Raw genomic sequence first — 26670 nt, 5'->3', positions numbered from 1 at the left:
CGTTCAATTTTTTTCTGTCTGCTTCAAGGGGAGGGACATTTATTTTAAGTTCAGTATAACAAATGATCTGTCTTGCTCTCTTTGACTTCTGTGGGCACTGTAGAAATAATTCCAAGCTGTTTTGCGATGGTGTTGTGTTTCTGAAAGGTCAGCTGAATGTGTTGCTGTAGTAGAAGGCCCTTCAGGTCCATCCTCTCTGTCCTCCTGGGACTAACATGCTGTGTGGACTATACATTATACTGTCTTTCTACTGGTGTATGTGTGTGCACATTTATGTGTTTATGTCTATTCAATAGCAACAATGTGTGCTCATACACACACTGGTGGCAGACTGTGTTGCTGTTGAATAGACTGATCCATTGCAAGACACATTTCTTTGTGAATGGGGAACCTCATGACTTTGTGGTGTTTTTGCTTGTCAGTATGGGAATCTGACACATTTACTTTGAATTGTGGGTTAATCTTCCCTCTATCACCCTCAAGGGCTTAATCTGGGCCCAGGAAACTGTCTACAAGGTCCAATGTAACCAATTTTAACCCAGTTAAATAGAAAATCGAAATGTGCATGTATGACATGCTAATCTCCATTAGAGGTCTTCACAGATCCAGCTGTACCCGAATACCCCAAGACCCAATCCGGGACGCGAGCCGGTCCGGATGAAGAATTTTTTTTAAATTACGGGTCTGGGTCGGATCTGATATGATAGTCGTGGGTCTCGGGTGTAATTTTAACTGACTTGTCCGGGAGGGCCCGTACAGATCCGAGTGCTGCTGCAGTAGAGAGAGAGAGAGACATTGTGTTTATGCTGCTCTTGCTTTTCATGGGAGTGGAGAGTGGAGTATGGCGTGTGTAGCTTGTTGATGACCAATCATAAGTCATCAAAGCGGCAATAGGCTACAGTCATAGAGTCTCTGTGTTAGGAGAAAAAAAGTTAGGAGATATCTAATCAATGGAAGATGATGGAATAAAAAATGATGGAATAAAAGTTAAAGGAGAAGGATAGGCTACAATGACCAAGAGCCAACAGGTAGGCTGCTACTTAATATTCTGAATGGAGTTGTTGTTGTTTGTAACTGTGTCGGACGAGAAAGCACATGCAGCCTCAGTTAGCCTAGCTATTTATCTAGCTTAACTAGCCTCTCCCGGTTTGATGCAGACAAGACAGGTACTACATAGTCATACTTGATAAAAAATAACCTAGCTATGGCAGCTATTAGCCTACTATAGTGCTAGTTGGTTGCTGTCTCTCGTCTCTCCCTCCTCCCTTCTCCCCGTGCCACTTGCTCACAGTACGCTAGAGCATTATCTCTCTCCCTCACACTTTATCAGCTCCAGTTAATAAAGTTGTTTAAAAAATGACTTTTCTGCTGCTTCCCTCACTCGGATTCTACCGGGTCTGGATCCGACCAGGTCTATATAGAAAGCGTCTAGTTATCCTCTGGTCCGTTTGGAACGGGTCTCTATATTACAAAATTATATTTATGCTTATCAGGTCCGTGTGGGCAAGCCTCAGATCCATTTCAGAACCGGTCCAAATGTTGGACCCATGAAGACCTCTATTCTCCCTGTCCTATAAGAGGAGATCATTAGTCGTCATTTAGCGTTATGTTAATCAGATAATTCAATGTGTTAGATATCGTTGCCTAAACCATTCCTGTGACAGAATCAATTGTTCATTTACATTTACTTAGCTAATGAAATACATTTCAATATGAGTGTGTTTGCATAATTCTGTCGAAACATGATTAAATGACACATTGCTTGTTTTGTCGCTGTGTCAAGGCCTCTCTCAAACTGATCATTATAAATGATGGAACTAATCATTGCAATATCATAACATCATATATTATACACCAGATATTTATATTTGTACAGTGAATAATTGAATGTGCTTATAAAACCCTTCCTTAATAATGCATATAGTACTTAAGATGCCTTATAGAGGAGAAGTGGGGACTTTAGACGCATTTGGGGAGATGGTGGTGGCATTGACAGAGGGAGGGAGGTAGGGATGGAGGGAGGGAGGTATGGAGGGAGGGAGGTAGGAAGGTAGGGAGGTAGAGAGGTAGGTATGGATGGATGGAAGGAGGGAGGTAGGAAGGTAGGGAGGTAGAGAGGTAGGTATGGATGGAGGGAGGGAGGGAGGTAGGAAGGTAGGGAGGTAGAGAGGTAGGTATGGATGGAGGGAGGGAGGGAGGTAGGAAGGTAGGGAGGTAGAGATGTAGGTATGGATGGAGGGAGGGAGGTAGGGAGGGAGGGAGGGAGGGAGGGAAAGAGGGTAGGGAGAGAGAGAGTAGAGAGGGGAGGGAGGGAGGGAGGGAAAGAGGGTAGGGAGAGAGAGAGAGTAGAGAGTAGGGAGGGAGGGAGGGAGGGAGGGAGGGAGGGAGGGAGGGAGGGAGGGAGGGAGGGAGGGAGGGAGGGAGGGAGGGAGGGAGGGAGGGAGGGAGGGAGGGAGGGAGGGAGGGAGGGAGGGAGGGAGGGAGGGAGAGGCATTGCTGTTCTACCTACTTTACAAACTGAAAATCTCATTAAGTGTGACACTGAAGATTAGTTAAGAGGGACCAAAGTGGAGAGAAAATGAGCTCACAAAGGGCTGCCTGCTCTGTGCTGTCAGTGAGGGGAGGAAGAGGAGGAGACTTTAGCTTTGTTTGCCTTCATTAATTCTGCATTGGAGCGAGCGGCTCTGAGGAGGGAAAACGCTTGCAGTCACTGATCAGAACAGGCTATGAGGATATGACAGGCGAACAGGTGCCCTCTCTTCCCTCCGAGGGAACACTCTCCCCCCTTTAACTCTCCTCCTCAGGTCTTTAATTGGGGTGAATTTGCCATCGGGCCATCTGCGTGATGACAACATAAAGCCAGCTTTGATTTATGGAGCCTCAAGATGTATTAGAATCAGGATTCTAGAACACAAACAAACGACAGTGTGTGTCTTGGTATTAGAATCAAGATTTAAACACAAACTATTCACACATTTCTGTCTGGGTATAGATGTTCATAAAAATGATCTGTAAGTCAGTGGTGCTATAGGATACCACTGTACTTGACCTAACTGATCACTGCTGTGGTACATTGTACACAAGCTATCTGTAAATGTTCTTTCCATCACTCAATCAACATGTAATTATAGACGTAATCTCTGAAAAAGGTTAGACTTCAATTATGCCTGAACTAAACAGCAGAAGAAGATGAGAGAGTTGAGTTGACAAACAGACGGTCTGTTGTATGAGGAGGATGTCAGGTCATATACAACACTGTAAATGTGTACTCACAGCATTTTGTTATGGTTATGGTTAGAGAGGTCTTATCTGCCTGGGACTGGGTGTTACATGAGGAGGATGTCAGGTCATATACAACACTGTAAATGTGTACTCACAGCGTTTTGTTATGGTTATGGTTAGAGAGGTCTTATCTGCCTGGGACTGGGTGTTATATGAGGAGGATGTCAGGTCATATACAACACTGTAAATGTGTACTCACAGCGTTTTGTTATGGTTATGGTTAGAGAGGTCTTATCTGACTGGGACTGGGTTTTAAATGGAAAGTACAGGAAAAGCTCACCCAAAGGGTTTATTTGATTGTGCTCATTTTTAGTTAACCTTTATTTAACTAGGCAAGTCAGTTATTAAGAACAAAGTCTTATTTACAATGATGGCCTACCAAAAGGCCAAAGGCCTCCTGCGGGGCCGAGGGCTCGGATTAAAAATAAAAATACATTCAATTAAAATATAGGACAAAGCACACATCCCGACACGAGAGACAACACAACACTACATAAAGAGAGACCTAAGACAACAACACAGCATGGCAGCAACACATGACAACACAGCATGGTAGCAACACATGGCAACAACACGGTAGTAACACAATATAGCAGCAGCACAACATGGTAGCAGCACAAAACACAGACAACAGCATACCTACAGCATTGTGGAATATGTATTATTGAAAATATATTTCTTTCATGATAAGAAATGAGCTTCTTGGGTTTCATGCCAATAATTTGTCACACATTTCACATGTTGGAATAGAGACTGTGTGTAAAGGATAAAGTACTACGAAACTACCTCTCACTGTCAACTGTGTTTATTTTCAGCAAACTTAACATGTGTAAATATTTGTATGAACATAACAAGATTCAACAATTGAGACATAGGGAGGAGGAGGTCTTTCCTGTAATACACAGTGTTGAGATTGTCTGCAATGACAACAAGCTCAGGCCGATGATGCTGTGACACACCGCCCCAGACCATGACGGGCCCTGCACCTCCAAATCGATCCCACTCCAGAGTACAGGTCTCGGTGTAACGCTCTTACCTTCGACGATAAACGTGAATCCGACCATCACCCCTGGTGAGACAAAACCGCAACTCGTCAGTGAAGAGCACTTTTTGCCAGTCCTGTCTGGTCCAGCGACGGTGGGTTTGTGCCCCTAGGCGACGTTGTTGCTGGTGATGTCTGGTGAGGATCTGCCTTACAACAGGCCTACAACCCTTCAGTCCAGCCTCTCTCAGCCTATTGCGGATAGTCTGAGCACTGATGAAGGGATTGTGCATTTTTGGTGTAACTCGGGCAGTTGTTGTTGCCATCCTGTACCTGTCCCGCAGGTGTGATGTTCGGATGTACCGATTCTGTGCAGGTGTTGTTACACGTGGGCTGCCACTGTGAGGATGATCAGCTGTCCGTCCTGTTTCCCTGTAGACCTGTCTTAGGCGTCTCACAGTACAGACATTGCAATTTATTGCCCTGGCCACAACTGCAGTCCTCATGCCTCCTTGCAGCATGCCTAAGGAACGTTCACGCAGATGAATAGTGACCATGGGCATCTTTCTTTTGGTGTTTTTCAGAGTCAGTAGAAAGGCCTCTTTAGTGTCCTAAGTTTTCATAAATGTGACCTTAATTGCCAACTGTCTGTAAACTGTTAGTGTCTTAACGACCGTTCCACAGGTGATGTTCATTAATTGTTTATGGTTTATTGATCAAGCATGGGAAACAGTGTTTAAACCCTTTACAACGAAGACCTGTGAAGCTATTTTGATTTTTAAGAATTATCTTTGAAAGACAGAGTCCTGAAAAAAAGGGTGTTTATTTTTCTGCTGAGTTCAGTTACATCCCTTTGAATGAGTCTATAGGGGCTAGATTCTATCCATATCGCGGAAGATCCGCATTATAGCACGATTAACGGTTAAAGGCAATGTTTCCACGTTTGCGTAGACATTCATGGTAAGTGCTGCATACAGATGTAGGATCTTAATTTGATCACCCTGTTGCAGGAGAACTTTCCTGCCACGGAGTAAATGTCAAACTTGAAATGTATATGAGGTTCAAAATAATTCTGAAGTTTGCAATTTCCACTTTGACAATTTATTCTTGATTTTCCTCGTACAATTTATTGTTTGATCAACCCCTACAAAAATGTCCAACAATTATAATGCAAATACTAATTCACATTTCCTGTTTCTGCAGGATTACTTTCCTGCTGAATCAAAGAGGCTCAAATGAAGATCCTACTTCTTTCTGTATGTTGGCTCAATCGAAGATTAGCTTTAAATGTCAATTGTGCTGTAGCGCAGATCTTCCGCGATATGGATTGAATTTAGGCCTCGGACGACGACTATGAGACCGAAAGAGGAATATTTGTGTGAAGTTTTGTTATAGACACCAATAAAGCACAACAATGACGGAAGGGAACAAACAGGCAGTAAATAAATGGGAAGAGATTTTCGATGTACCAATTCCATGGCATATTTTATGAACTACACTTTATTCAACACTTAGAGTTTTTCAATTTAAATTATTATATAAAATTATTGCCATCAACAGAATGCTATGTAGATATACTATGCTATATGTATATATGCTGCGAAGAGACAGAATCAATAGATAATTTATTCTGGTATTACTCCTATGTAGCTTGTTTCTGGTCACAGGTTCAGGAATGGTTAAAAAAAATCACAACATGCACTTAAAATGAACCTTACAAATAGCAGTGTTGGGCGATGTGGAAAGCCATAGTCAATAAATAATGATAATACTGGTAGGAAAGGTTTTCATCTTTAGCTCACAATCTGAGGATACTATACGATTAGAAAGGTAAAACTTCACAGCACAATGGAAAAATATATGTCCCATGGAAACCAAACGAGGGCGGTCTATGGTGATAGGTGGGATGGGGTGAGAGTGGCTGAGGGGCAGGATTAAAGAGCTGAGGTCTATGGTGATAGGTGGGATGGGGTGAGAGTGGCTGAGGGGCAGGATTAAAGAGCTGAGGTCTATGGTGATAGGTGTGATGGGCTGAGAGTGACAGAGGGGTGGGATTAAAGTGCTGAGGTTTATGGTGATAGGTGGGATGGGGTGAGAGTGGCTGAGGGGCAGGATTAAAGAGCTGAGGTCTATGGTGATAGGTGGGATGGGCTGAGAGTGACAGAGGGGTGGGATTAAAGAGCTGAGGTCTATGGTTGATAGGTGGGATAGGGTGAGAGTGGCTGAGGGGAGGGAATAAAGAGCTGAGGTCTATGGTGATAGGTGGGATGTGCTGAGAGTGGCTGAGGGGCGGGATTAAAGTGCTGAGGTTTATGGTGATAGGTGGGATGGGGTGAGAGTGGCTGAGGGGCAGGATTAAAGAGCTGAGGTCTATGGTGATAGGTGGGATGGGCTGAGAGTGACAGAGGGGTGCGATTAAAGAGCTGAGGTCTATGGTGATAGGTGGGATGGGGTGAGAGTGGCTGAGGGGCAGGATTAAAGAGCTGAGGTCTATGGTGATAGGTTGGATGGGCTGAGAGTGGCAGAGGGGCGGGATTAAAGAGCTGAGGTCTATGGTTGATAGGTGGGATGGGCTGAGAGTGGCAGAGGGGCGGGATTAAAGAGCTGAGGTCTATGGTGATAGGTGGGATGGGCTGAGAGTGGCAGAGGGGCGGGATTAAAGAGCTGAGGTCTATGGTGATAGGTGGGATGGGCTGGGAGTGGCTGAGGGGTGGGATTAAAGAGCTGATGTTTGGTAATGTATTATTGTTTATGTGACTGCTTTATATAAAAGTACCATGTATGCAAAATGTATATGCAAAATGTATGTAGCAGGAAAGCAGTAAAAAAATATATTTGTCCTTCATGGAGGGGTAAAAATAAAAATACCACAGGTAGTAAATGATGTTTAGGGTGTGGTTGGCTGGTTGGAGCTCCAGCCCCCTGATCACCTTACATCACTGGTCTCTGCTCCACTTCCTTCACTATGTTTTTGAGACTGAGATTTTCCGTTACATATTTACCGATGCCACAGGGAGCCTATGGTCATTTTACACTTACATGCACACACATTCTTTCATCCGCACGAACACACACACACACACACACACACACACACACACACACACACACACACACACACACACACACACACACACACACACACACACACACACACACACACACACACACAGTAAGAAAGATATGTTGCATCTAACGGCCTTCTTACAAGACCATTAGGCAGTTCTAGTGCATGGTCTTCATGTGATATTACAGCCTTGCATAACAGCTGTCTAGCTCTCTGCAGGGCCGGCTCTATTCACCAGCTGGTTTCAGCCCAAGGCAAGCATACTGCGTAGTCATGTTAGTAAGGACTCTGTTTTATGGCCTGGTCCTGTAGTAGGGGAATAGAGGAGAGGATTCCAACTATATGAGCCAATATACAGTCAGATGTATAGTGTTAGATCAAATAAAGAAAAACGTTAATATAAATATCTGTATTTCTACATATACAGTACCTGTCAATGGTTCCTTATTGCATGGGTTCTGACTGAATGTATAGCAAAAAGACTAGCTTGAAAGAGGTTGGCAATGGCAATATTGTAAGAAAGAACTACAGCTTCAACACATTTCCATTGCATTCAAGTATGACAAAACAAATTCAACAATGACTATAAAAGTGTATTTGTATTTTTGTTTTGTTCATAAGAAATATTGAAATGCATACAAGACTGCAAAGGATGTAGCTAGCTATAAGTATTGTCTGGTGAATGGCCCGTTTCTTGTTAGTTACAGCTGGTCAGTCAATACTAAAGGAGGATTCTATACTCTCTCTGATAATGCTTTACTCAATTGGAGGTTAACTATATGTATTTGCAGGGTCACTCCTCCACTGTCCTCCCTCCTCCTCTCTCCTTATAGAACTGTCAAATTTCCCTTTCTTTCTGTCCTCTTTCTCCTTCGTCTTTCATAAGGGCTCTTTTCATTCAACACATTACAGTTTGCCGGCCTTCATTCTCCCTCCAGAATTACATCTCAGGAAAAGCTTTGCAGTTCCTTTACCATGGATATGATTGGACATTTTCAATAGGAGCTAAGTAGAACGTAGGAAGCTCATCTCTTCTCCAATCTTTTATCTACTGTCTTTTGCAAAAGTAGACTAAATTAGATATTCTGTAGGTGGTTGTTTTTTACCGGTCTAAAATGGGTTGTGGGAAAAATATAAACCATATAATTGTATTGTATGGTTTCATTATGGTATACAGATGTAGGATCTTCATTTGATCACTCTTTTGTTGCTGAGAATGTGTAGTGTATTCAGAAATGCTTCTAAAGTTTGCATTTCCACTTTAAAATGTCAGACCTGATTTGCCCTAATGAAAAATGTATCAAAAATGTCCATTAATTATAATCTACATAATAATTCACATCTCCTGTTGCTGCAGGGTTATTTTACAGCTGTAGCAAACTGGCTCAAATTAAGACCCTACATCTGTATGTTAAGTATGAGTAATACCTTCACTTTTCTGGCAGACTTATCTTTAGTATGACATCTTTATGATATCATGCCATGTTGAAGTGTGAAACTCTTTGCTGTGCTGCGGTGAATTGTCAGCTAATGAACTTTAGGCATAGTGAAACCTACTAATCAGTATTAAGATGTGTCAATAATAATTATAATTGCTAGATTGGCTTATCGTTTTAATTATTCAATGTTGTTAGTTTACTTTAATAAGATCATATACTTTCACGCTCATCATTAACCTGCTCATCCTAAATGTATGTAATGGAGGGATGTATTTCTTTTGCCATTACGTAGGTGGACCTAACCTCTGTTGCCCTCCTCATAAAATAATTTAGTTTCAATTGAAGATATTGTTAAGATATTTTTTTTTGGGGGGGGGGGGGGGGGTGCCGCCTCCTGTACAGTAGTCTAGGGAAACTAAGAACAGAAACTGACATGTTGTCACCCATATCTGTGGTGTTTGCGTTAAGTCTTAGACCATGTCTCCATTTGTTTAAGCATATCGATATGGTACTTAAACTATAATTAGCCACACAATCAATGTTCTCTTTATTTGAATAAAGATCATCACAGCACTGTAATGACGTTTCATAATCTGTAGATAAAAACAGTGTTCCATCACTAAACAGTAAGTATTGGTTTAACAGCCTCATGAGCTAGAGATTACTGCTAATGTTGGCAATGTGAAGGGTCTTTATGTCTTTAGACTGGGTCCGTTGTAACCATTCACAATGCATCAATGTTGTTTTGATGGAGGAGTTTGGACTATGCTGCTTTCTTTTGGTGTTCTCTGTTCGCTATTAGTTGAAGCAGAACTTCAACTCCATCAAGTCTTCTAGACTTCCTCTGAATCAGCACCCTATTCCGTTTATAGTGTAATACTTTTGACCAGAGCTCTGTGTAGTGGGCTTGGCTTGGCAAAAAAAGTGCCCACCTACATGTAGGGAATAGGGTGCTATTTCAGAATCACCACTGAATTATGTCTAAGGGGACTTTGTCAGGTCATTGGTGACACCTGTCCACTCATAGTTGAGTTGTGCTAGTTATCAGGTAGCTGAGTTGGAATGGTTATCTGGTAGCAAGAGTTCTCTGCCTGCTTGTGTCAAATGGTTTTCTGCTACAGTGCGTGTGTGTGTGTGTGTTTGTGTGTGTGTGTGTGTGTGTGTGTGTGTGTGTGTGTGTGTGTGTGTGTGTGTGTGTGTGATATGGAGTTGGCCCCCCCTTTGCTGCAATAACAGCCTCCACTCTTCTGGTATGCTGGTCGATTAGGCCTGGCTCGCAGTCGGCGTTCCAATTCATCCCAAAGGTGTTTGATGGGGTTGAGGTCAGGGCTCTGTGCAGGCCAGTCAAGTTCTTCCACACTGTTCTCGATAAACCGTTTCTGTATGGACCTCGCATTGTGCACGGGGGCTTTGTCATGCTGAAACAGGAAAGGGTCTTCCCCAAACTGTTGCCACAAAGTTGGATGTACAGAATCGTCTAGAATGTCATTGTGTGCTGTAGCGTTAAGATTTCCCTTCACTGGAACTAAGGGCCTTGCCCGAACCATGGAAAAACAGCCCCAGACCTTTATTCCTCCTCCACCAAACTTTACAGTTGGCACTATGTATTGGGGCAGGTAGCGTTCTTCTGGCATCCACCAAACCCAGATTCGTCGATCGGACTGCCAGATGGTGAAGCGTGATTCATCACTCCAGATAACACGTTTACTGTGCTCCAGTGTCCAATGGCGGTGAGCTTCGCACCACTCCAGCCAACGCTTGGCATTGCGCATGTTGATCTTAGGCTTGTGTGCGGCGGCTCGGCCATGAAAACCCATTTTATGAAGCTCCCGACGAACACTTTGTGTTGCAACCGAGGGCAGACGATTTTTAAGCGCTACGCACTTCAGCACTCGGCGGTCCTGTTCTGTGAGCTTGTGGCTGAGCCGTTGTTGCTCCTAGACGTTTCCACTTCACAATAACAGCACTTACAGTTGACCGGGGCAGGTCTAGCATGGCAGAAATTTTACGAACTGACTTGTTGGAAAGTTGCCACGTTGAAAGTCAATGAGATCTTCAGTAAGGCCATTCTACTGCCAATGTTTGTCTATGGAGATTGCATGGCTGTGTGCTCGATTTTATACACCTGTCAGCAATGGGTGTGGCTGAAATAGCCGAATCCACTCATTTGAAAAGGTATCCCTATTTTTTTGTATATATAGCGTAGGTTGTGATGGGAGTGTGTATGTGTGTGGTGTGTGCATTTGTGGGTTAACGTGTGTGTACTTGTAGGCCATCATTGTAAAAATAAAAAAATAAAATAAACATGTATGTTTGTGTCATTCCATAGTTTCAGCGATGAATCACAGTGTCGACTGCTGTTCCGTTGTGTTATGACTTACATCCTGAACACACGGAGCTCGTACAGCCCCATCTGACCCAGCCATCTCCCTATACCTATAGCCTAGGCCCAGGGGAAGACATCTGTCTGAGTCTGGCCTGTAGTCAGTTGTGAGGCGCAGGCCTCTGCTGGCCAGAGTGCTGCCATGTTTACCAGATGCACCGCCTGTCCCCCCAGGTAAACTAACCATCTGGCAGCACTGAGCCTCAGCAGACACACTGGGACAGGGCACAAAGCATGCTGGAAAATGGAGTCAAACACATTGGCCCAAGGCCCAAAGCATGCTGGATGATGGAGTCAAAGAAACTGGCCGTGGGCCTGAAGCTTCATAGATCAACTTGTGTGTGTGTGTGTGTGTGTGTGTGTGTGTGTGTGTGTGTGTGTGTGTGTGTGTGTGTGTGTGTGTGTGTGTGTGTGTGTGTGTGTGTGTGTGTGTGTGTATTGTACTGTGGCTGTGGCTGTGGCTGTCTATAAAGGACAATGGAGAAACAGTAAGTATGGATAAACATACACAGCATGCACATGTTTTAGATTACCATGAAATCATGCACATGTTTTAGAGTACCATGAAATCATGCACATGTTTTAGAGTACCATGAAATCATGCACATGTTTTAGAGTACCATGAAATCATGCACATGTTTTAGAGTACCATGAAATCATGCACATGTTTTAGAGTACCATGAAATCATGCACATGTTTGAGCGCAGTGCATTCGCAAAATACAGGACTCACTTATTATGATGTTATTTATGAGATATTACTATTCTGCATGGAACAACATTAATTGGTTTTATCAATCTACTCTCTATACAGTATACATGTATTTTCCATATGCACTGTATCACCATGTATAGGTCTTAAATCATGCCCTCAGGGTCCATACAAGACACTTCATTACATACATACAGTACACCCTGAGGCATAAGTCACAGTCTCACTGGGCTATTAGCCCTGTTGAGTAGGCTAATCTTCATTCATATTATACCTCAATATTAAACTGGAAACATTACCAATGACTTAGACCAGATGGAATCTGCAGGGAAGATTTCTGATCAATACCGTTGTATTGTAATCTCCTTATGTAATCAATGAAACTGTGTATGTAGAAGCAATATGTAGTTTAATGTGAAGGAATTAATTTGGTATTTGAAGCCTTCAGGGCTGAAGGATATTCTGCCTACTCAGGTTCAGAGTGGACATAGGTCTACCTAAGCCTGAAATAGAGGTTGTAAAATGTCACCTGTAACTACTAGAGGTCGACCGATTACGATTTTTCAACGCCGAAACCGATACCGATTATTGGAGGACCAAAAAAGCCGATACCGATTAATCGGCTAATTTTTATTTATTTATTTGTAATAATGACAATTACAACAATACTGAATTAACACTTATTTTAAATTAATATAATACATCAATAAAATCAATTTAGTCTCAAGTAAATAATGAAACATGTTCAATTTGGTTTAAATAATGCAAAAACAAAGTGTTGGAGAAGAAAGTAAAAGTGCAATATGTGCTATGTAAGAAAGCTAACATTTCAGTTCCTTGCTCAGAACATGAGAACATATGAAAGCTGGTGGTTCCTTTTAACATGAGTCTTCAATATTCCCAGGTAAAAAGTTTTAGGTTGTAGTTATTATAGGAATTATAGGACTATTTCCCTCTATACCATTTGTATTTCATTAACCTTTGACTATTGGATGTTCTTATAGGCACTTTAGTATTGCCTGTGTAACAGTATAGCTTCCGTCCCTCTCCTCGCTCCTCCCTGGGCTCGAACCAGCAACACAGCGACAACAGCCACCACTGAAGAAGCGTTACCCATGCAGAGCAAGGGGAACAACTACTAGAAGGCTCAGAGCGAGTGACATTTGAAACGCTATTAGCGTGCGCACACTAGCTAGCCATTTCACTTCGGTTCCACCAGCCTCATCTCGGGAGTTGATAGGCTTGAAGTTATAAACAGCGCAATGCTTGACGCACAACGAAGAGCTGTTGGCAAAACGCACAAAAGTGCTGTTTGATTGAATGTTTACGCGCTTGCTTCTGCCTACCACCGCTCAGTCAGATACTTAGATACTTGTATTCTTGTATGCTCAGTCAGATTATATGCAACGCAGGACACGCTAGATAATATCTAGTAATATCATCAATCATGTGTAGTTAACTAGTGATTATGATTGATTGTTTTTTATAAGATAAGTTTAATGCTAGCTAGCAACTTACCTTGGCTTACTGCATTCGCGTAACAGGCAGTCTTCCTTGTGGAGTGCAACGAGAGAGAGGCAGGTCGTTATTGCGTTGGATCCCCCGAGCTGACAAGGTGAAAATATGTCGTTCTGCCCCTAAACAAGGCAGTTAACCCACCGTTCCTAGGCCGTCATTGTAAATAAGAATGTGTTCTTAACTGACTTGCCTAGTTAAATGAAGGTATAAAAATAAAATAATAGTAAAAAAATATATATATAAAAATCGGCGCCCAAAAATACAGATTTCCGCTTGTTATGAAAACTTGAAATCGGCCCTAATTAATCGGCCATTCCGATTAATCGGTCGACCTCTAGTAACTACAGTAAAGTACAGTCACTTGCAACTACAGTAAATTACAGTCACCTGCAACTACATTAAACTACAGTCCCCTGTAACTACAGTAATGAGTGGTTGTTTGCAGCATGGTGAGGCTCATGTTAACTTCTTGACCATACTTGAGACGCAGACGTCTCAAGTATGCACCTGGAAATGCAAATGCGCTACGCTAAATGCTAAATGTACTCGTTACAACTCAATCCTTCATCAAAATTCACAAGCAGGGTATTGAATTAAAGCTACACTCGTTGTGAACCTAGCCAGCAAGTCAGATTTTTAAAATGCTTTTCGGCGAAAGCATGAGAAGCTATTATCTGATAGCATGCAACCCCCAAAATGCCAGCACGACACGTAAACAACAGATTTTGCGGTAGCCGGCGCTACCCAAAACGCAGAAATAAAATATAAAACATTCATTACCTTTGACAAGCTTCTTTCTTGGCACTCCTATATGCCCCATAAACATCACTATTGGGTCTTTTTTTCGTTTAAATCGGTCCATATATACCCAAAATAGCTTTGTATGGAAGCTGTGTCATTCAGAAAAAAACATCGTTTTTAAACGCTGCGTAATTTTTTAAAATTAAAAAAGTCGACGATAAACTTTCACAAAACACTTCGAAATCCTTTTGTAATCCAACTTTAGGTATTAGTAAACGTTTATAATCTATCAAAATGATTACAGGGCGATGTATATTCAATAGGTCTTCGCTTGCAAATCAATGGCTGCTAATGTCTTCATCAACAACATCCGGGTGAAGACTGGGAAAATGGATGCCAGATAGATGGATTTTCCAACAATTAATTCAATTGAAAATGACGACAATGGCGACATCGTGTGGAATTTGTATGAATTGCAGGCAGGTCGATATTAAATTCTGTTCTCTTTTAACAACTCGTGGAAGTGACTTATGGAAATTATTTTTAGCTTTCAGAGAGCAGTTTTTCTTGCGTTTTTCAATGAAACACACGATCTGTTATAGTCACAGCCGTGATTTAACCAGTTTTATAAACTTCAGAGTGTTTTCTATCCACACATACTAATCATATGCATATACTATATTCCTGGCATGAGTAGCAGGACGCTGAAAAGTTGCGCGATTTTTAACAGAATTTTCGAAAAAGGAGGGGGTAAGGATGTCTTCTTGTTTACCCTTCAGGCCATTGCTTACAGAAAGCTTCCTACAGAAATGATATTCATAATTACATACATCTACTTCTAACTAGGTTCAAATGGCTTTCAATCTGCAGTTCAAAACACATACAAGGTAATTAAGGGATCTATTCAATCTGTAACAATGAAGCATTACACATTCCACGGTATACATATTAAGGTAATTTGAACATGCATGCACTCATATACATTTGGAACGTTGTCTTTAAATTTCAATCAAGCTGTAGAGCTGAACTTCCGCGATGCGTTTTGAATAGAGCCCTTAATGTAATTATCTTTTTTATTTGTTCTCTTCTCTCAGCACCCTATACGAACCATATAGGCATATTCTCCCCCTAAACAATGATATGCTTAAACCTGGCTATAGGGATCGCCCCTTAGTGCTGACACGGTCTGAGGAAGTCAATTCATGTCCAAAGGGCCAACTGATTGGTAGCGAAACCTTATTTTCTATGTATCGATCCCAGAGGGCCTCGGCCCATGAAATGCAAAAATCTCTGGGCAAGACAGATCTGCTGTCACGTCTTACAGTAGAAATCAGCCAATCAATGTCACTTCCCTCCGCCGGGGCCTGTATGAACCTAATTCCAGTCATCGTGGCTAAATGGTGAAAACCTGGGGGTTCATCAATCATCAATCCAAGCAGCGCTTTGTGCTTAATAGTCTGGTCTTTACTGAATAGCCACTGCATTTATCTGGGGGAGCCAAGTGGAAATCCCTTCTACCATCTGAGAGGAAGAGAGAAAGAAAGAAAGAGAGAAAGAGAGAGAGAGAGAGAGAGAGAGAGAGGGAGAGGGAGAGAAAGAGAGATAGAGAGAGAGAGATAGAGAGAGATAGAGAGAGAGAGAGAGAGAGAGAGAGAGAGAGAGAGAGAGAGAGAGAGAGGAAAAACACTTTAATACTTTGATCGCTGTGTTGTGTCTATTTCACATTCTATTTCCCAAATGGGGGCTGTCTGCTAACACGTTTCGAAATTGAAGCTAGCTGAAAGATGGATTACCGGTATCTCTCCTGTCCTCTCCCCACTTCAGAGTCCATTTTGTCTGTTTTGTAGAAAGCTGCGTGTAGTGCCTGAATGTGAAGTCAATTTTTTCTGAATCTGATATTAATATCTGCTGAAGTGTATCTTTGCCTGTTTGATTGTCTCAAGTACTACCGTGTCGCCTATAACAGTATGACATACCAGTTAGTGAAACGGATCTCCTCTTCTCTCTCTGTTTCAGGTGACAAGTGTTCATGCTTCCAAGGCGGACCTCCTCAAGTCGGGCAGCCCCAAGTCGACGTTAAAACACATATGGACAGAAAGCAGCAAGGACCTGTCAATCAGCAGGTTGTTGTCACAGACTCTCCATGGCAAAGAGAACACCACAGCCCTGGACCTGCGCTACGACACCCCGGAGCCCTACTCCGAGCAGGACCTCTGGGACTGGCTGAGGAACTCTACCGACCTCCAGGATTCTAGAGCAAGAGCTAAGCGGCGGCCTATGGTCAAGACGGGCAAGTTCAAGAAGATGTTCGGTTGGGGAGACTTCCACTCCAACATTAAGACGGTCAAGCTCAACCTCCTCATCACCGGGAAGATCGTGGATCACGGCAACGGAACCTTCAGCGTCTACTTCAGACACAACTCCACAGGCCAGGGCAACGTGTCTGTGAGTCTCGTCCCACCAACCAAGGTCGTGGAGTTCGACGTGGCGGCCCAGCAGTCCGTGATTGACGCCAAGGACTCCAAGTCCTTCAACTGCCGCATAGAGTACGAGAAGGTGGAGAAGGGCGCCAGGAACACGCTGTGTAACTTCGACCCGTCCAAGACGTGTTACCAGGAGCAGACTCAGAGCCACGTCTCCTGGCTCTGTTCCAAGCCCTTTAAAGTCATCTGCATCTACATCTCCTTCTACAGCACTGACTACAAGTTGGTGCAGAAAGTCTGTCCGGACTACAACTACCACAGTGACACTCCCTACTTCCCCTCTGGCTGACCACTCCCACAACAACAATCCCAATGTGAAGGACCAGTAAGTTACAAAGCGGGGCTTCTTCTTCTTTTTCCCCGCCCAGAGAAATATATGTTAGCTGTACTGTTCTGAAAATAAAAGAATGTGTAAAATGAATTGATTATCTATTTATGAAATTAAGACAATAGAGAAAGTAAAGACTTATGGGGCATTATTATTTTGTCTTTCAAGTGTTGTGCAAAACCATTATTATTATAAATATAATAATTACTATATTAATATTATTAGTATACAAATACTATGACTAAACAAATAACATTGATTATAATTCATTTGTTTTATAGATTTCATACCTTTTTTCATCAGTGATTTCATAGATGCATCATGTGTACATATTTGGGGTTGATAGTTCCATTTGTAACTAAGTAAAATCAGAATTTCAAATAAGTCTTATTAGTTTGTAACAACTTGTTAATGTTATCAATATGTTATATTCATTTTCTTGGTCCAGTTTGATTCTAGGTGCTTTAATTTTCTCCTTTTAGTATTTCTTACTTTGCTCCTTAGGGCCACCATACTTTCTGTATGAAAGTTCAGTTCTGTGAGCTACCAATTGGATGGCAGCATACATGATCCTATGTTTTGTTTGCACCTGCAATACTCTTCATTCATAGCAGCTCAATTCCGCTCTCTCAGAAATAACAGTCCAGACTCCTACCCTTGAAGGTCTACAAGATCCCCACACATTTCCAAATCCTTTGACCCCACAGTCGAGAGAGCTGAGGAAGAGGAGAGTGTCAGTGTGCAATCCAAGTAGGTGGTCTTACCTAGCACTGACAGGATTCTCCCGCAGGCATGTTTTATAAAAAAACACATTTTACATGTTCAGGAATGATGCTGTTCAATCTTCAGCTTGTCCCTGTATAAATCCTGGCTCAGATTATTATTAGCAAATCACAGCCTTATTAGGTTTATTGTTAATATTCAGTTGTGATTGATTGGGGGGCTTTGCTCATTGTCATTGACTTAATAAAAATTGTAATGTAATGAATTCTATATCTTAGAGAGCCTAATTTGTATGAATGGTTTGTATTGTACATAGTTTATCCTGAATTGAGCTGCGTCTGTATATGCCCACATAAAGCTGTCTCCCCCTTCCCACAATCTCTCTCTCTCTCGCTCGCTCTCTCTCTCTCTCTCTCTCTCTCTCTCGCTCTCTCTCACTCTCTCTCTCTCTCTCTTGTGAATCCATGAAAACAGCAACCCTGTACATACGCTGTAGAACTGTCTAAATATATTACAAGTATTCATCAAATGTATGACTTTTATTTCTGGGGGAAGGATGGGATGGAGGTGTACATATGAATAAAAATACTGTATGTTTTATCAGTTGAATGTTCTTTATATGCACGTCTCACTGATTATTATAATGGTAGGACTAGAAGGTCAATAAATGTTAAGGATCTGCATTGCCAGACATTTAAGCATGTACAGTGAATATTCTCAATGAGTGTTCCAACGCATTGTACTTAATAGTGTACAGTATACATTTAATATATCAAGAGTATCCCAATAGTGTACATCAGTATTCCCACATCTTTCTCCAAAGATACAGATCAATCTGAGCTCCATGCTTCTCCTAGCGCATCATAATGTCACATTATCTGTTGACCCACCATACCTTTTTGTGCATTTAGATCCCTGAACTTCTTAGACTTGGGCCTTGATGTTCCTGATCAAGACAGGAATCAAACTTCTTCCAACTTCATCGAAACAAAACTGATCACACCATCCAAATTCACTCCAAGGCCAATCTAAAACACATACATTACATATTCAGTAAGCTCTTTACTTCCTGAGTTTGATCATCATTACTTCCAAGAATCCCTCTGATCTCATACCAACCATACCATGTTTCCCTCATCGTCTACAGAGAGAAGTAGTGTTCCAGTCCCTAGAAGAGGCATGGAGGAGATTGAGAGTAAGTGCCGTTTGGAGTCAATAGCAGATAGCAGCGTCTGTTGTGGGACGACTCAGTGCAGTGGCACCTGCCATGGAAGCCTCGTAGTCGGCAGTTAGGATCAGCACTCGGCTTTACAGCGATTAGAACCCTCTGGGGGTGAAATCCGCTCCTCGCTAGGTTTATCTGGCTCACAATTTATTAGTAATTAAAGTGTGTGCCAGGTTTGTGTGTTCATCGGCTGTCTGTGGGGTGCTTTTACAGCCGGCCTCATTAAGGAGTAGGCTTCCTAAAGCAAAGCACTGAATGCTTCACTTTTAATAAGTCTACTGGGATTCACTCTAATGTGTGATATAGGCATACATTTTGAACGTATACACTCAAACATACTGTATTAGAGATAAATTGCTCCACAAGGAATAGTATGTCTAGAAATGTATGTATACAGCCGGAATCTTCATCGGCAAAGTCATGTGGGCTAATTACCCAAAGCAATTTACATACTTATCTCAGTTCAGATTAGTTTCAGATTGGATTTATCCGACCAGATCAATCGAGACAATGTTAACGTGGCCATTATATCTATTCAGTGGCAGACTCAAAGCAACACACAATTTGATGATCAGGGATGGGCTGTTGGTCATACACATACACAAATGTCAGTAGTTCTTGCACAATAAGTTACCAGTAAGTTATACTAGTCAGTCTCTGTGTTATCTGGGATTTCATAACGAATGGTAATGTCCTTAATCAATTTGTTTCAATGTGCAACAACAACATGTCTCCCCATGGCCCATGCTGTCTAGTTGGAGTGAAAACGGCATTTTTCCCTCCGGTGGGAGGGAACACCTCCATATCTCTATAACCCCCAGCAGAATCGTAATGAAGAGACAGAATAACCAAGTAGACTATTCATTTAATGATGTATTTCTGTGTGACACTCCTTCAGCCAAAGCTGCTCCCTAACCTCCCTCTTCATTCACAGGCAGGCAGATGTATCATAAGCATTTCATTGAAGCGTTACTCAATACAGGTTAGGGTGATGAATGTCTTTAATACCTGCAGATCAGATTTAGAGCTTTGGAGATGGGATCGGCTTCCCCCTTGTTAGCAACACAGACAGGCTATTCCCATGAGAAGGCATATCTCAGGAATCAGGAAGTCTGAACAATGAGTTTGGGATCCTGCCCACATTAAGTCACACTCTGCCAATCCTATCCCCATCCCCATTCAGTCCCAGGACGTATCCTAAATGGCACCTTATTCCGTAAATATTGCACTATTTTTGACAAAACCTTATTGTCCCTGATCAAAAGTAGTGCACTACATAGGGAATAAGGTGCTATTTTGGACACAGACCCAGTCTCATCCAGCCCTGAACATTTTTCCCTAAACAGAAATTCTTCCTTTAATCAAAATCGGAGTGGAAAAAGGACCTTGCGTGCCTCTGGGATATTTTTCCATTAACCATTTTGACACATGACTGACTGTGGGGGATTATTGGATTTTGAAGAACTATTAACAGCTGTACATTTGCATTTTAATACAGTTCTCCTCAACTACTAATGCAATTTTGGTTCTTTAGCTTTGTGGCATCGCCTTGTTCCTGGAGCAATTCGGAGTTACAGCAGAAAGGCCCTCCGGCTTTAATCATTTTAATTGCCATGAAAAATTAGTTTCCATTAATCACTCCTGAATCTTCGCAACTGTGTTCCCCACCTGCCGCCATTACGGCTCACCTCCAAATTGTTGCTCATAATTTCCTGGAAAGTTTGGGATTGGACGATGGTGGTGGCTAAATTGCCACTCTGAATTTTAAATGGCAAACGGTGCACTTCAGGACACTTCCTCCCTCATAGACTTTTGTTCTGCAGGACTTCGTTTTTTTTCTGGGACTGAAACATCCTCAGGATATTTCCACTCAGAACAGATAAGACAGTAAAGTTTACACTTGACTATATAGTAAGTGTTACTTAGTTGAGCTCATTTATCAGTTCAGGTAAAATTGCCCCAAAGCTAATTTGACAATTACTAACAAAACACATAAACTCACTCACATTATGTTAAACCTAAATGTGTATTACTTTGTTTCCGTTTCACTTCCTATTGGTCACCAATGAGTCATTGTCCATTTTGACCTTTGGAAGTACTCACAGATCATCCGTTGGAGTTTTTGCAGATGTCCGTGCCCTGAAGTCTCTCTATGTTCTCTTATACTTGGTATTCAGGCCTCTCATCTTCAAGCCTTTGGTTTGAGCACAGTGAAGAACAGGAAGATAACTACTTGACCCCTGTCAGAAGAGAGAGAAACTAACCTTTTGTCTGAAAGCATCATCTGGAGCAACTGCCATTTCCACCCCTGTTATTTCCCCCGTACTACGGGGAAGGCAGTAGAAGGCATTACGCATTTCTCATAGGAGCAGCAATTAAAAATACATTTTCCGTGACATTTTCATGTGGAGATTGAAGTGAGATTCAAAGTTCTGGTTCGTAGGTGTAATGTTGAGCACAGAACGATGCCTGCCAGACAGTGGATGGTTTGTAATGATATGTCGGGTTCTTCAAAGTTGTCCGAATTTATTTCAGACATCTGTTTACTTTAAATGTGATTAAAATTCCTACTAAGTAGTAGTTTACATATAATCTAAGCAGCAGATTTATAAAAAAAACTTTTTTTTAAAGTAGAACTTCTACAGTTACTTTATTTTGATTTTGTGAGAAATAATATAGTCAACTTTTTCTGTCTTGAGGCAATCGTTGTAGCTTGGCTAACTTTCTCTAACTCTTCCCTCCCACCACTACCTCACCTCCATCCCTTCCTTCTGTCCTCCCTCCCTTAATCCATTCAAACTAAATGACTTAACTCTAAGTCACAGAGAGATAAAGGTTCCCCTCGCACTTAACAAGAAACATTTCCCAGGGGGAGCCAGAGTGCTTGACTTCCAGAGTGTGACTCTTTCTTAACCGCTGTTTGTTATTCTTATTAAAAGTTCAAAAACACCATCAAAAATGTGTTAATGAATACTGATTGTGTCTGAAAGAGAGCGCACAGCCTCAGGGCTTTGGAAGGAAGGTTGTCTGATTAAACCTTGTAGTATTTTAATCTTGTTTAGATAAATAAAGTACCTGGGTATGTACACACCCCTTATTCGCCTCATCCACCTCAACCCCCTATAGACTTCCTCATCTTTCAACCTTTTTTGAATTTAATCAGAAATTCACCTTTAAAAACAAAACCCGACATCTTGAGTCTCGACTAGCCTACAATGCTGCAAACACAGATAGCCCCTGAACCAACTCAACTCTGGGATGAAATTTAAAAAATGTAAAAACTCAGAGATATTTTACATTTGATTTCGGATTTGAACTAAATGGGAATATCTGAGTGAGTTAAGCCTTGAGGTCATTACTCTGCGTCATTGGATCCGGTATAGGCAGATTAAAAAGTGTTAGCTCGTTTGTCTCTCCATCTCTCTCTCTCTCTCTCTCTCTCTCTCTCTCTCTCTCTCTCTCTCTCTCTCTCTCTCTTTTCCCATCTCTATGGGTTCTATTTACCAGGGTTAATGGAGGATGGAGGGCCATTTCGTGGCACGTCAATATAGCCTGAGGGTTATGCTACAATGTTAATTATATGGTAGATGATATATACATATTAGAGAGATATTTATGTATCATTTTTTTATTCTTCCCCTGTCGTGGAAATCCTTACATTTCCCTTACACCCCTTTGGACGTGTTAATGTGTGTACTATTAAAACTGTACAGTTAATATTATATAAAGATGTATGATGTATATTACCCTGATGTATATTGTCATATAATCTACGTATATTAATGTATTCAATTGTACGCCTAGGGCTATAACATCAGTAAAACTAAAACAATATGACATTTGAATTTATTGATGCATGATAATCATGACAATGGTGTAACTGAACCAAGGGCCAGATTCAATCCGAATGCGTTTTGTCCACTATGCAAGTTTGAAGGGCAATGTTCCTGCATTAGTGGAAACCAGATTTTTATGGTAAAAGCTGCATATGTCGGCTCAATCGGAAATTGCATTTAAATGTCAATCGAGGTATAACTCGGATCTTCCGCCATCCGGATTGAACCTAGGCCCAATGACATGACACAGAGCAATATCCTTGGTCATAAATACACTGAGTATACCAAACATTAGGAACACCTTCCTAAAGTGACCAATAAATGTGATTTGGTTTGATAAACACAATCCATGTCTCAATTGTCTCAAGGCTTAAAAATATATTTTTAACCTGTCTCCTCCCCTTTATCTACACTGATTGAAGTAGATTTAACAAGGAATAATAGCTTTCACCTGGATTTATCTGGTCAGTCTGTCACGGAAAGAGCAGTCATTCTTAATGTAATTCTCAGTTTATATAGGTTAATTCATCGTTTCAGTCTTAAAATCTGATTGTCATTAATTGAAAACCCATTTGTGATGACATTTTCAGGTATTGTAAATGTAATTGAAAAGAGTTCAACACCTGGGCCAACAACAACCTTGAAAGTGACCTGACCTCTGCTTTAGATTGGCTCATTTCAAAGGGTCAGGGGTCACTTCACAGTTGAGAGAATGATCTATACACATTCTTAACCTGTTATGGCATCCATGAAAATAGAATGATATACAAAAGCGTCATTCATCTAACGTTTTTAAGGGGGTACTGAAGGCCACATTCTTCATATTTGAATGAATGAAATAAGCTATATCATCTTTATTTTTATTTCTAAATTGATCAAATTGAGTGGGCACCTGCCCCCCCAGTTTCAGTAGGCATAACGCCACTGATAGTACAAACAGTGAATATGAGCCAAACCGTTCTTATTGCTGATTCCAGCCCAAGGAGAAATGGTGTCTGTCTCTTTACCTCCCTTTCGTCTCTGCTTGACGAGGTTATCAATTAAAAACAATAACAGACACCTCAAGTGAAGAGAGACAGAGAAAGAGAGAGAGAGAGAGAGAGAGAGAGAGAGAGAGAGAGATAGAGAGAGAGAAAGAGAAAGAGTTGGTGACAAGGGTAAAATAGCTATTTGGATTCTGCAGCCTCACCTATAATGGGATTACTGTAGCCTTTGGCGGTGCTGTTACGGCTGGCGAAGGATCAATCGCAAAAAGGCAAGAGCATATTAAAGGGATTATAGATTAGCAATTAGATGTCTTCTCACTGACTTCGGGTAGAGAGTTCTGACTGGGGGTTGAGAGTTTATATGTCATTTGAATGAGGGTAGAGAGATCTGACTAGGTGTAGAGAGTTCTGACTGGGTGTAGAGAGTTCTGAGTGGGTGTAGAGATTTCTGAGTGGGTGTAGAGATTTCTGAGTGGGTGTAGAGAGTTCTGAGTGGGTGTAGAGGGTTCTGATTGGGTGTAGAGAGTTCTGACTGGGTGTAGAGAGTTCTGACTAGGTGTAGAGAGTTCTGATTGGGGGTATAGAGTTCTGACTGGGTATAGAGAGTTCTGACTGGGTGTAGAGGGTTCTGACTGGGGGTAGAGGGTTCTGACTGGGTGTAGAGGGTTCTGACTGGGTGTAGAGAGTTCTGACTGAAGATATAGAGTCCTGATTGGGGGTAGAGAGTTCAGACTGGGGGTAGAGTTCTGAGTGTGTGTAGAGAGTTCAGACTGGGGGTAGAGAGTTCAGACCTGTTGTAGAGGGTTCTAACTGGGTGTAGAGGGTTCTGACTGGGTGTAGAGGGTTCTGACTGCGTGTGGAGTTCTGACTGGGTGTAGAGGGTTCTGACTGGGTGTAGAGAGTTCAGACTGGGTGTAGAGGGTTCCGACTGGGTGGAGAGAGTTCAGACTGGGTGTAGAGAGTTCAGACTGGGTGTAGAGAGTTCAGACTGGGTGTAGAGAGTTCAGACTGGGTGTAGAGAGGTCTGACTGGGTGTAAAGGGTTCTGACTGGGTGTAGAGGGTTCTGACTGGGTGTAGAGAGTTCAGACTGGGGGGTAGAGAGTTCAGACTGGGGGTAGAGAGTTCAGACTGGGTGGAGAGAGTTCAGACTGGGTGTAGAGATTTCTGACTGGGTGTAGAGAGTTCTGACTGAGGATATAGAGTCCTGATTGGGTGTAGAGAGTTCAGACTGGGGGTAGAGAGTTCAGACCTGGTGTAGAGAGTTCAGACTGGGTGTAGAGGGTTCTGACTGGGTGTAGAGGGTTCTGACTGGGTATAGAGTTCAGACTGGGTGTAGAGGGTTCAGACTGGGTGTAGAGGGTTCTGACTGGGTGTAGAGAGTTCTGACTGGGTGTAGAGGGTTCTGACTGGGTGTAGAGAGTTCTGACTGGGTGTATAGGGTTCTGACTGGGTGTAGAGGGTTCTGACTGTGTGTAGAGAGTTCTGACTGGATGTATAGAGTTCTGACTGGGTGTAGAGGGTTCTGACTGGGTGTAGAGGGTTCTGACTGGGTGTAGAGAGTTCTGACTGGGCGTAGAGAGTTCTGACTGGGTATAGAGGGTTCTGACTTTGTGTAGAGAGTTCTGACTGGGTGTAGAGAGGTCTGACTGGGTGTAGAGGGTACTGACTGGGTGTAGAGGGTTCTGACTGGGTGTAGAGGGTTCTGACTGGGGTAGAGGGTTCTGACTGGGTGTAGAGAGTTCTGACTGGGGTAGAGGGTTCTGACTGGGTGTAGAGGGTTCTGACTGGGTGTAGAGGGTTCTGACTGGGGGTAGAGGGTTCTGACTGGGGGCAGAGGGTTCTGACTGGGGGTAGACAGATGCATTTTGACTCATATCAGTGTATAGCCATGGCACGCAACTCTACCTAGCTCTGTTCTTCCTACCTAAAATATGTTTTATTCAGTTCAAAAGATTGATCAAATAATTTCGACTTACTTCAAATGTTATTTGTCACATGCTTTGTAATCAACAGCTGTAGACTAACAGTGAACTGCTTTATTACATTTCCAACAATGCAGAGTGAAAATTACACAATAAAAAATACATTTGTGAGACAAGAAATAAATACACTGTTAATAACAAATAACAACAGAGAGTAAGAATAACATTTCTACATGCAGGAACACCAGTACCGAGTCGATTTGCAGGGGTACGAGGTAGTTGAGGTAGCTATGTACATATAGGCAGGGGAAAAGTGACTAGGCAACAGGATAGATCATAGGCAGTTGCAGCAGCGTCTGTGGTGAGTATAAAAGTAAGTGTGTGTGTGTGTGTGTGTGTGTGTGTGTGTGTGTGTGTGTGTGTGTGTGTGTGTGTGTGTGTGTGTGTGTGTGTGTGTGTGTGTGTGTGTGTGTGTGTGTGTGTGTGTGTGTGTGTGTGTGTGTGTGTGCGTGTGTGTGTGTGTGTGTGGTGTTAGTGTGTGTGCGTGTTACGTGTATGTGGGCATGTGTAGTGTGTCTGTGTGTGTTGTGGTGTCAGTGTAAGTATGTGTGAGTGTGTGTGTGGATAGAATCAGTGCAAGAGAGTTGGTGCAAAACAGGGTCAATGCAGGTAGTCCGGGTAGCCATTTGATTAGCTGTTTAGCAGTCTTGTTTAACAGTCTTATGGCTTGAAGCTGTTCAAGGTACTATTGGTTCCAGACTTTGTGCACTGTTACCGCTTGCCATGCGGTAAACACTGAGGACAGTCTATGGCTTGGGTGGCTGGAGTCTTTGACAATGTTTTGGAGCTTTTGACCATTTTGGGGGCCTTCCTCTGACACTGTCTGGTATAGAGGTCCTGGATGGCAGGGAGCTCGGCCACAGTGATGAACTGGGCTGTACTCAACACCCTCTGTTGCTTTTAGAGGACACGACGAGAGAGAAACATGGGCAACTACAAGGGGCTTGCAGAGGTAATTGCACGTTACACTGCTTTACTTGCTG

General features: G+C 42.3%; 1 protein-coding gene across 2 annotated transcripts in view; it reads left to right on the top strand.

The window, feature by feature from the left end:
- Positions 1-18270, top strand: part of LOC139372689 (neurexophilin-1) — a 45788-nt gene extending 27518 nt beyond the window's left edge. The window contains exons 2-3 of one of the 2 annotated variants that reach the window (XM_071112474.1): positions 16140-16931; positions 17568-18270. In XM_071112474.1, coding sequence (XP_070968575.1) covers positions 16140-16895 — 756 coding nt within the window. In that variant the 3' untranslated portion in view covers positions 16896-16931; positions 17568-18270. Of the gene's footprint in view, positions 1-16139 lie in introns of both variants that reach the window. The other variant, XM_071112473.1, reaches the window with a different exon arrangement.
- Positions 18271-26670: the final 8400 nt, after the last annotated feature.

The sequence above is a fragment of the Oncorhynchus clarkii genome, chromosome 18 (assembly GCF_045791955.1).
Source record: "Oncorhynchus clarkii lewisi isolate Uvic-CL-2024 chromosome 18, UVic_Ocla_1.0, whole genome shotgun sequence".
Taxonomy (NCBI): domain Eukaryota; kingdom Metazoa; phylum Chordata; class Actinopteri; order Salmoniformes; family Salmonidae; genus Oncorhynchus; species Oncorhynchus clarkii.
The sequence above is the reverse complement of the archived record's forward strand: the minus strand, read 5'-3'. Positions and strand labels throughout refer to the sequence as shown.